Source organism: Plodia interpunctella, chromosome Z (assembly GCF_027563975.2).
Source record: "Plodia interpunctella isolate USDA-ARS_2022_Savannah chromosome Z, ilPloInte3.2, whole genome shotgun sequence".
Taxonomy (NCBI): Eukaryota; Metazoa; Arthropoda; class Insecta; order Lepidoptera; family Pyralidae; genus Plodia; species Plodia interpunctella.
The window spans coordinates 10485719-10498090 of NC_071324.2; the positions used below are offsets into that span (position 1 = coordinate 10485719).

Consider the following 12372-nt stretch of genomic DNA (forward strand, 5'->3'; position numbering starts at 1 on the left):
AACTTGATAAATTATTTTTTGTTCTGATCTAAGTATAAAACTATTAGAACAAACGTTATTTACTATGTCAGCTTTATGGTCCTGTAATGTTGCTGATATTTTACAAGTAACCCTGCATTTTAACTAATTTTAAAAATGCCATAAAACGAACTTGAAAATGAAACGAAAGCGAAATCTGTAAACGCAAAAATAATCTTACAAAACCTGCGATGAATACTAAAATGCGTCCAGTGTTTTATGAACGCGGCACACCTAATATAAAAAGAACACGTACGTGTTTTGTTCATGAAAACGTTAAAATTAACGAGCTACCTTTGTTAATTTTCCCTTACGTTAAAGTCCCTTTTTCCAGTCGAAAATGCAAAATTCTGTCACTGACAATCTCGCCGGTTCATAACCATTTTGATGCCGTTCCGTTTTACGCAGAACAAATAGCAACGTAACAGAAAAGTAGTTTATATACAAATATAAATATTACCGTGTACATAATTGTGTTTGCAAGCATGTAATCTTGTATCTTTTTAATTTATTTCTGTTATTTACGTACTCGTATCAAAGTTCTGAAACGATTGCGTCGTAAAATCTTGAGATTATCTTGAGATGTTATTTTATTTTTATAAATAATAGTTTCTAAGATAATGTTTTGAGGTGTCCAAGATGACGTTGCTGAGGGCATAGTTGTTCTTACTTTTTTTTTTAAATTCCATTTCTCATAAGTTACGGAAAAAGCAAGCGTAGGGGACCGGTACCGGAGTGTAGTAACCAAGAAGTTTTCGTTGATAATTTTGGATTTTATGGCTTGGCTTAGAGAGACGGTTTCGTGGAACAAAATGGTTTCCCTAAACTCACGATCAAGTGTTTGTAAACCTATATAATTTTGTCAGCGAGAGAGCATAATTCAAGCGCCTGTTGAATGTTGTCGAGCTCACTCAACACAAGTAGGTATGCAAAGCATCAAAGCGCCGCCGTTGTCTCTCTGTCTAAAATTGGATTTCGGACTGCTTTAGATTGTGAAATATCACCGTGATTCGTGACTTCACGCGAACATACCTTATATCAATAAGTATTTTGATTATTTATTTAAATATTTAGGATTAATTTTTTTACTTCAATTAATTTAATACCTAGGAATGTATTTATAATTTAGTTTTAATATTGGTTTGATTTAGTTGTTACATAATTGTATATAATTTATTTGACAATATTTATAAGTACATAAGTAGTCCTGTACATGTTGCTCAGAAATGTTTCATGGGAAATAAAAATATTGTCAGTTCATTTACGTTGTCGTGGTATTTCTCAACAAGATTTATATAATAACTAGCTCTGCCCCAGGACTTCGCCTGTGAGGACAGCTTTCTCAGTGCTTTCTTATGAAGGTGATCATCAAACTCAATGAGTATATGAGACAGAAACTAACGCGTTCAAATAAGCAAATATATCTTAAAATCCATTACAATAGTATGTATTTCTCTCAATGAACGTAACGCTCTTGGTATGTTTTTTCATATATCACGAAGAATATGTCTTAAAACATTTTTCAAAAATAAAATTGTACATGTTGTAACTTATACTATTCGGATTTGTCTCTTATAAGTAGATATGATTTTGATCAATAGAATATGTAAAAAATTGAAGAGTATTAATAATGTAAAAATATAGTTTAATAATATAAAAGTATAGTGTAAAAAATGAAAAAACAATCTCACTGGCATTTGAACCTGACTGAACACTAGCCAGATTCTCAGGCAATCGAAAATCATGTTATTGATTTTCTCAGTATTTTAGTAGCATTTGTCAGATCTATCGTATTTTCGATTGTGACCTTAGACCTCAAAAGAACTATAATTTTTTGTTGCCCCTGGGCGAAACTTCGATTGCGCTTGAGGACACGAATTTACACCGAGGAAACCGAAATACTCGATCACAATTTATTTTTTGGAAGACTTGACTCGATGTATCTATTGATTAATACTCGATATTCATGTCGATGTATCTGATTGCTCGCACTTTTTATATCAGGTTAATATGATAACTTCCTTTTCTGCACAGAGAAATCTAAGTACTTAATAATCAGATAAGTACATGTATTTTAATGAGCACTTCAGAAAATTCTGAGAAAATTTGATGTAATTCTTTATTTGATTTTTTTTCTTTTCATAATTTTCTGAGGAACATATCTTAGATTAACAATAAGTTAATATATAAATGGGAATATATATATGTATATATATAAATAAATGGGATATAACACATATATAGCAAGAATTGACAAATCATCCAAATTGACACAAGTATCTAAAGAGGGATTTTATACAAGTCTATACTAATGTAATGAAGTATAATTATAAAAAATATAATTTTATAATTATACTTCACAATTATAAAATCTAGGTAAATGCATATTTCCAACTTACTTTCTCGTGCGGTCGCTTTTGCCACATTAAAAGAATTTTATCTACAAATTTTAATTTATATACTTAGTTGCGTTGTTATCGATTTATTATTTAACAGTCACTATTAGGGCCAGATGCACAGTCAGCTTTGACGTTGAGTTATTAACTTGCGCGTCGCTAATTTAGACAAACGTCAAAACTGATGCTACCGAATCTTAGTAGGCTACCGGATATAAATGTCCAACATTGACCATTCTTTGGCAGTCTGAGTCAGTCTGCACGAGTCAGATCTGAAAGCAAGATCAATCAAGCTACACCTTACGTATATTGAGCAAAACAATGTACATACCATTATCCTCAATATCATTATTTAGAATAATTTAAACCGCTACAATATTAATCTCAACAAGAATATACTTAATCCTCACAAAAGTTTTCGTTGAATTATTATTCGTACTTCATGATATTCTTTATTGCTTTGATTCAGGCGTTACAGCTTAAGAATAATTAACTTATATTACTGTGGCAATTATTTTGTTATTGCAATATAAAATGCACAATATATAAGAGGTTTATGACAGCAGTCTGTACGTATACATTTTTTTATATGAAATGAGTTTCACTCTACAGTTAACAGAAGTCGAAATGTTGGTTTACTTTTCACCACAAACGCAGCTAACCAAACACATTGCGGTGTGGTTGTCATCGCGTCACAATAGCGTACTGTGATTGGATAGCTGCGTCTCAGTGCGAATCGACTCGACGACAGTGAGAAGTGAAAAGCAAACCCACACTTCGTCCTCAGACCTCTTATATACTTTGAAGACTTTTAACGAGGAGTTATTACTTACAATGCAACTTATTTACTGATATATTATATACTAATATAACTATGATGATTGTGGTGCTTTACGGTTAATTTTAATATCAATACGAATGTACAATCAACGCTTAAAATAAAGTAGCATATCAAGCGTTACTCACTATTCTATTCATTATATGCCATTCTATTTGTTTCGCGGAAAGTACTTAACAACACAGAGTGAGTTTTGATAATGTACTTAAAATGTATTTAAACGATTCTTAAAAAATATGTACACACTTGTGTACATGTTATGTACACAAGTATTGATAAATTTACTCGTAATTGCTATGTAGGGTACATAACCTAACCTAACCTAACCACTGCACTGCGTTGTGGAGTATCAAATATCCCCCTAAAATGCAAGTCTATAAAAATACGTCTCTTCTACACCCATTCGATTCATTCTGCTTCTATTATAAAAGCATCATTCCACTAAACAAAGAGAGTTTCTCTCCTCCCCGTCGTTTTTACTTCTCTTAACTGTATGGAGAGACAAATGTGCGAGAGAAATTTTGATCTAATCCAGAACAAACCAATTGTCATGTCAGGCGGTCACACAGAAGGTCCTAGGCTCGATAACTGGTCAGGTCAAGATGAAATATGATCATTTTCAAATTGATTTGGATCTTGGATCTTTATATGTATCTGATGTAATATAGTATCATTGAGTTCCATAGCACTAACTCTTATATGAATTGCTGAAATAGTTGCTAAGTAAGGCCGTTGAAAAGTTACAGAAGTAGTAAATACCTACTAGCTTTTGGAACTTATTTCATAATACTCACTTACCTTGCTCACATGCCTACTTGTAAAGAGAAAAATAAATATTTTTAATTTGTAATTCACAGTTTCACTGGAATTTCATTACAAATTCGTGGTAAATTGCTCAAAATAATGGTTGAACTGTTAGGGGAAGGGCGGACATAGTGGAACCACAAAAATTAAGAAAAAAAATGTAAAAACAAGGACACATTTATACTTAAGTTACATTTCGTATACAAATTACATTAATAGGAACAAAAAAATCAGGCTTAGGGCATAGGCAACGGGAACGCGTCTACGTCGCCATGATCCCTCTAGCTATATTTAATGTAGTTTTTGTGCAATTCCATTTTGCCCACACGTTCCATTTTGCCCTAATAAATTGGATCGTTTGGCAAATACTTTACTAACACTACTAACACAAATATGTAGGTAAACTAGACGTATAGCAATGAAAGTCCTATTGATCAGGTTCACCACAGTTACAATATATATATATATATTGTAATATTTATAACAATATAATACACAAAGATTGTGAACAATGTAATTTATTCTGTCTGGAATCTTCAGTTGACTTCGTAATTGATAACTTATACTATCGCTTTACTATGTATTTGAAGGAAGATTGTAACTAGCCTTGCGGATTGGACACTATTTTCAAATAACTCTATTATTATTGTGAATGAAATGCATTATCATATCAATCCTTGATCGAATAGGGAAAAAATATAAATGTGAACCTGTGAAACTGATATTTGTATATCGTTTGACGGTATAAATTTGAAACTTTAACAATATTTAACTAGTGAAAAAACATACGAATAATATGTAATTTGAATCAATTCTCTTTGAATACACTTATAATCATGATTGTGTATGAGTAATAGAGTTCATGGATATCATATGCATACATTACGACTAAAATTATTACAGTGACGAAGATGATATGCGACCGATTTCGGTAATGGCGACAACTTCAACGATTTCGAACTCTCCGGTGTGCTCGCATGTGACTATCTTATTTGTGAACGTTCTCATACATTGCGGGCTTGAGCACACCGTTATGGCAGTTGTATTGAGTTTGTATTGTGCAAGAAATTATTTGTAGTCAATGTAAAACTTTAATTGCCACGTTCAAAATGCACAACTCTTTACCACTCCTGCTTCCCGCATTCATTATGAATTTGTGAACTTACATAACATTTCAATTCACTAAATGACTTACTGTGTCCGTCATAAATACAGAAATGCACTTTTACATTTAAATATAATGTTATTATTAAAATCTACCTTAATACTTAGTCGTTATTTTTTTCATTTTAGGTTGAAGGCACTAAGCCCTCGGGTTATTTTTAGAAAGCATCCTATAGGTCTAAGTGAGAATTGGTGTCCTAAACTCTAATAATTGTGAAGGTGTAATTTGTGCTTGTAAATCTAAATAAATTAGTCCAAACCGCAATCACGTAGAACACTCTGTACATGATCTTGGAAGAACTTATCTATTTATATACTTGTTAGAATAGGTCACAGTCAACAATCTGAACCATGTCACTTCTGTGGACATTGTTCCTAAACAATGGCTTTGTTTATGTCATGCCTCTTTGAAATAAAAAGACGCGTGTGCTGTCCCTACTAATCTTAGCTACATAATCTAGGAAGTACTACATGTTCGCAATGTGACCTATTTGAGAGTAACCTAAAGTAAAATTACTATTTATTTTGCATCTTAAGCACGGAGTGGAAGACAACTTACATCTCTGGTTGATTTTAAATGTGTTTCTGAAGCAGGCAAGTGTTGTTATTGCTTTTTTTAATCAAATCATCGTACTTCATACAATCATTTACATTAAATTTTTATTTGATGTAACTAATAAAATATTTACATATGATATGGATTGAATCAAAGTTGGTAAACAAAATAGTGTTTCGATGCCAAGTAATATTTATCTTTCTACATATTTCATGGGAAATTCAGACATCTATCTATAATATTTCGTTGCATTATTTGTTTTAGATACCTACACTGTAATGTGATACGAGTAGTGTACAAAAGCTATAACTATTATGTCAATAATCGTTATATTGTAATAGTAATTTAAAAATATGAGTAATTGACGGTCTCTTGCCTGCCTTAAAAACTAACTTTAAAAGCACTGACCTGACCTTGAAACTCAAATCCGCGATATTTCGAAAACCTTGGGGGCCACCGTTCGCCACTACACCACAAGTGATGTGATTTCAGGCGACACATATCGTGGATTGGAGTTTAGGCAATAAAGGGGTGGAGCGCAGTAAGAGGGGTCGCGAAGGAGTGTAGGCCCGCGCGGTCGCGCAACAGTTTGGTCCTCTCGAGTCGCTATCGCTATGCTACTCGCTACGCGTCGCACGCTAATCGTGCGCCTATCACTGTCACTCTACGCTCGTTACTTTATTGCTCTCTTTGTACCACAGCTCGACGGTTTCATTAAGTCTCTACGTATCACCAAAACTACAACTAATTACCGCGCGACTCGGGCGACGCTAACTTATCTATTCATTACTATTTAAATATAACCCTACTGTAACATTGCAGGCTCTTGCCATAAATTGACACGATTGCTTCCGCCGATGCCGGACTAATAATTGAAAAAATACAATTTATTACATATACATATTAAATTTAGAATTATGGAAAGAGCCATATCTTTATTAGGTACATTATTATTGCTTATTATTCTTTCGACATTGTCGAAACTACCAGCGTCTACGCTATAAAATATTTCTTGTAAAGGTGTAAAGAAGTTTATAGAGAAATCGTTCGTTGCAATCGTTCGTCGACGGGAGCGGTTCACTCGTCGTCGGAGCGGACGCACGCCGACTCCTGGTGCTTGTTAAGGTAGCTCTTGAGGGCGAAGTTCTTGTGGCAGCGCTCGCACTCGAACTTCTTGTCAGAGGAGTGCGTCTGGAGATGGGCGCGGAGGTTGGAGCGGTCCGCGAACGCCTTGCCGCACGCCGCGCAGCTGTATGGCTTCTCCCCCGTGTGCGAGCGCAGGTGTCCGCGCAGCAGCCAGGGTCGCGAGAACTGCTTGCCGCACACGCCGCACACGTGCCCCATGCGGTGCGTCAGCACGTGCATGGCGAGCGCGGGCATCGACACATACGCCTTGCCGCATTCGCCGCAACGCTTCGCCGCCACCGAGTCCAGGCTGCGGTGCGTCTGTTTGTGACGCGACAGGTTAGAAGACGTCGCGTATCTTTTGCCGCACTCATTACAATCATACTTAGCTGTTTTCTCCTTCGCCGGACGGCCGACGTCCACCACCGCCGCGGGTTCAGGCTCGATCTCCGGCTCGAGCTCGCGCTCGGGGACGGCCTCGACTTCGATGTAGTCAGACTGCGACTCCACGGGCAATTGCTGAGGGGGTTCGTAGACATAGTTGACCTGGGACTCGACCGTGTACTCGACCGATTGAAGAGGGGTAACCGTCTGGACCGTTTGGTAGATGGGTTCAGAAGGCTCGTCGGCTAGGATGTAGATGTTGGTGGGTTGGATGGTGTAAGTGTAGACGGGGAGGACCGGCGGGTCGGGGGAATGCAGGACCGTGAGGACCGTGGCGGGGGCCAGCGGGGGGAGGCTCTGCGCCAGCGACAGCAGGTCGTGCGCTGCCTCCGTCTCCGCCGCCGAGCGCTGGGGCGCCGGCCCGTCCAACTCCGCATACTCGGTGGCGCGCGGTTCTATCAAACAAAAATACAACATAAATCTCAAATCATCTACACCAACATCAATTTAAATATATCCTATAGGTAAATAATAAAAGCAAAATGCTTAAAATTGTCATTAAATGTAACTATAATGTTCGCACCTAGAGCGCGTCTTCAGTATCCTATGAAACTACAGAAAGTAAGTACAGACATATTTTATCATACTGAATCCTGGGAGACCAAAACGTCTACTTGCTATGTATGAAATCCGCGTCATTCATAAAATAGTTGTTTGTTCAAAATTGACGAAATAAAAAATAAGCAAGTAAGCAATGCAAACGAACGAATCACCGAGTAAATCTTGTTTTTATTTTATTTATTCCGTTTGAACTGTATACCATGTAGATATTGACTGTTTGCGCAAATTCGGCTCTGTTTGTATGCTCGCTAGTTGATGGCGGAATAGCTCAACTAGAACCGACGCGTCTGAATTTTCCGCTTAATCCGTTCTGACAACATAAACCGCTCACTTGGATTTGCTCTGCTAAATTTACTTCACAAGTAAGTTAATTAACGAGATGTGCCTCAAGTGAAATATAAATGAGTAACATCAACGCACTTTATGTATATTCTTCCTATAATACTACTAATATTATAAACTAGCGGCCCGTCCCGGCTTCCGGCTCGGGTAAAAACATAATAAATTATTGACATAAAGTGCGAAAGATTCTTTAGAGACATTAGAAAATATGAAAAACGGTGTATTAAACCCTGAAGTGGCCATATTCGAACCAGGTACCGTACACCTAAACCTTACTCAGGAAACTTACCATTTATTGATTAAAATCGCATGAAAATCCGTGGTAATAATATTTTAGTAAATAAATAAACCAATTGTTCAGCCAATTAACATTTACGTGTAGAGCGTACACAACATATAAACTCTCAGAAAGTTGATGAAATAGAAAGTCTACATTATCAATTTAGCTAGTCAGTTTGAAATGGTCTCAAAGAGATTAATTTTATTTCCAGGATACGTTCAAAAGAAAACTTCATTATACATACAAGCTAAATAGTACTTATGTTAAAAAAGTAAAATGAGGCAACCGTTTTGTTAACAAAGAAGCTCAAAGGAATCGGAGCAACAACGGCGAATGAACGATCCTATATACAGGGGCTTAACATAAGGACATTGGTGTAAATCATTTTACCCGAACACTCGACGACAAGTTTCATAGGAAGCTTTGCGCAATATTAAACTTTAAATGTATTCACAAAAGGCACAGTTTCCAACGAATATCTCGAGGTCTTTGGAGACACCTCCAGCGCAATTTGACGCGGGATTCAAAATTGCTTTCGTTAGTTTCAACACACAGCATTTAACGTTCGAAAATTAAAGTTCGGCAGCTTTTTGTTGTATGGTGAATATGTTTTCTTTCTCGCGAACTTGGTGGTGAAGTGCTTACCTCTGAACCGAGAGGTGCCGGGTTCGGGTCGAGTCATGATGGAAAATGATATTTTTCTAATATTGGCCCGGGTCTTGGATGTTTATCTATATATATATATGTATTTGTTACAAAATATAGAATCATTGAGTTAGTATCCCATAACACATGTCTCGAACTTACTTTGGAGCTAGCTCAATCTGTTTGATTTGTCCTAATATATTTATTTTTATATATACTTTTTTATTCCTCTATGCCAAAAAATCTTTTTTAATTCAAACATTCTCATAGATTTGAATGCATTTCGTTTTTTTATTTTATTTACTATTAAACAAAAATTTGAAATTAATTCGAATCCAATGAAAAGCACATAGCACATACAGTCTCATGGTGAGTTTACTTTGACGTTAACCTATGCGCCGCTGATGTTTTGATAAAATGACATACTTTGCCTTTTTCTGCGTAGGTTAGAGTTATCGTCAAAGTTGACTAATACAGGACACCCTCACTTAAACAACAATTATGTACTAATTATGACTTAAATACCATTTAATGCCAAAATATAATACAAACAAAAGAACAAAATATGCCTTAAATACCAAAATGCTAAGAAGGTTGCTAGAAAATTTAAAACAAAGTTTTCTATAACCAAATAACTAATGAATACTTGTAAAAACAAAACGGTCCTATCAAATTAATCTTCAGTTCTCAAAGTCTAAACAAGCCTTGAAGGCTGCATTAATTGATTGGGGTTGAACAGATCAAGCTTGCAGTATTATCACAGTTGTTTCTCAAATGTTTATTATAAGATAATGTTACTTTAAATAGTAATTAAACAAATCACAAGAAGACCTTAAACACACAAATATTTAGGAAAACTCTTCACTGAGACGTTTCATGCCAGAAATTCTACAGTACTACTTTTGACAATCCTCAAAATAGATTTTGATTAGTTCAAAATGGTACTTTTTAATACACATATTTATGGTGTGATGATAGACATCCTAATACTTACAAAATATATTTGAACAAAAATAGCAACACTGCTGTGCTAGCTCAACGCAAACAGCCGACCAACCAAACAAATCGAAACGCAAAACATTCTTCAATAGACAAGCCATCTTGTTATTATGGATAACTAAATTAATTCTATATTCCGTTACAGATTTTCAGGTCCGGTCCATTCCAAAAGCGAAACATGGAAAAATTAAACGTTCCCGTTCATTTAAGTTGGAAAAATTGTTCGCAAAACTTGTTACCAAAGGTGAAACCGGTTTAAACAATTTGAAATTGACATCCAAACCCCGTTCCGTATTTCGACGCCAAACAAAAAAGCTGGTAGGTTTGCCGTTTGCAGTTCGTTTATTCAGTCGTCCGACTATCAACTGCAGCGGCACGAAATGAAACTAAAGTTTTGCGATGTGCGAAACAAATTGCGGACCACAGTGCAGTTTTTGAGGGTCTTTGACGAGCGGGTTTTTGGAGTTTTGTGTACGAAACAGCGGATTTGTGAAAGAAAATCAACATTTCCATTTATTTTCATTTGAAATAATAATTTTATCTTCGCAAGTGGAAATAAACGGAAATGTTTTTCTGTTATGTTAATCGGCATTTTTTTAAAACCATGTTGTAATCAGCATGTTGTACTCTTCGTCGACGGCTACTTCAGTATCAAAAGACTTTAATTGCAAAAATGCTGATTACAGCACAGCTTAAGTCTGCTATTAAGCAGTCTAGGTCAAATTTCAAAGAAAAACTGGCGTGCTTTCTTGAGGAATATTTCGTTCATTGTGATTGCGAGCTTGACGAAGCAAGTTGACGTCGAGAGTACACTCGACGCAGTGTAACCGCTGCCTCTACGCCTTTGAAGCCCGCAGTGTGCTGCTTGCTTTTAATTATTCCTTCGAGCAAACTATTATATTTTCACGCTTTTTTCACTGACAGGGCAGACTGAGGTTCCTTTGCATCGGTCAATGCTAAGGTGCGCAGAAAAACGTAGTACGCTATTTTATCTACACGATGGCAGCGCGCAGGTTATAGTTAAAGTAAAAGTTAACTGGTGCAAGACATCCTAAGTATTTAAAGCATAAATATAAATTATATCAAAAGCCTTTACTACTTTAGCTTTTACTAAATCCAAAAACGGTCTTCTCACACCCCTAATATTAAAAGAAACCTATCCAACTCTAGCTCACATATAGGAAAGACGAAAAACAAAAAAAATCACTTCACATGAAGGGAAAGTACCCTAAGAATTAGGTTTTTTCAAGGTTTTATTTGACCACTTTGGCAACGCGATTAACGTGTGTACTATTCCTTTTATGTATGGTGTATATTCCTAATATGTACTCCTACATATTAGGAAATGTAATAAAGCGGACCCTGGGCTCCGATGCTCAACGGCTAAGTAAGAAACCGAAAAATGCTCAGATAAGAGTACGAATAGGAATAAATATACCAATAAATTAAGAGTCAATCCGCGATTGCTAATTTTTAATTACAAACTTACTCAGAGCGAGCTGCTTTGGCTAGTTTGGGAAGTGGGCCAGAGTACACACAGCTTTGTTTTATAATTCATCTAGTTTGCAACAGTTCCGTTCAGCCATTGAACAAAGATATAATTAATTTAGATCCTCTTTCCTGTTTCCGATTGAGTTAATTTTTTTTACCTATGTAACGGCCTGTTTGGGATTGCTGATAAAGTTTCACATAGTCTGTATGTGGATGATTCTCAAAGCGTTACGAATCCTGCGGCCGCGCTGTCATTACAATTTACAATTATTCAATTTTTGACTACTATTTTTAAATAATTAATCTGTGCCGTAATAATTTCATTTTTATGTATGAAATATTGATAGATTTTGTAAGTACTTCGTACAACGGAGTACCTACTAATTCCATGGAAATATTATCTGGTGTCTTTATGGGGTAATAGAAGCCATTAATTCTTTTTTGTCTGTATGTCTATGTTCGTGCATCACGCAAAAACTACTGGATGTAATTTGATGCTGTTTTACATTTGTATAACAGAAGGTCTAACTTAAAATTTGGTACAAGTTTCATCTCTGTACGTTGCTTAGAACCCGAGATATTTACAAACATAATTTATGAGCGGACGCACATAATAAACGCGGGCGAAGCCGCGAGCAAAAGCTAGTAAATAAATAAATCTTCTGATTATTATTTATTAATGGTGACACATTCTTGTTTCCGCTAGTTT

The 12372-nt window shown here is 35.8% G+C and overlaps 1 protein-coding gene across 1 annotated transcript in view; it reads right to left on the bottom strand.

Moving 5' to 3' along the window:
• Positions 1-4541: 4541 nt before the first annotated feature.
• LOC128683295 (protein escargot-like) overlaps positions 4542-12372 on the bottom strand; it is a 62129-nt gene continuing 54298 nt past the window's right edge. Inside the window, exon 3 of the mRNA XM_053768750.2 lies at positions 4542-7740. Within this exon, the coding sequence (XP_053624725.1) occupies positions 6854-7740 (887 nt within the window). The 3' untranslated portion in view covers positions 4542-6853. The remainder of the gene's footprint in view (positions 7741-12372) is intronic.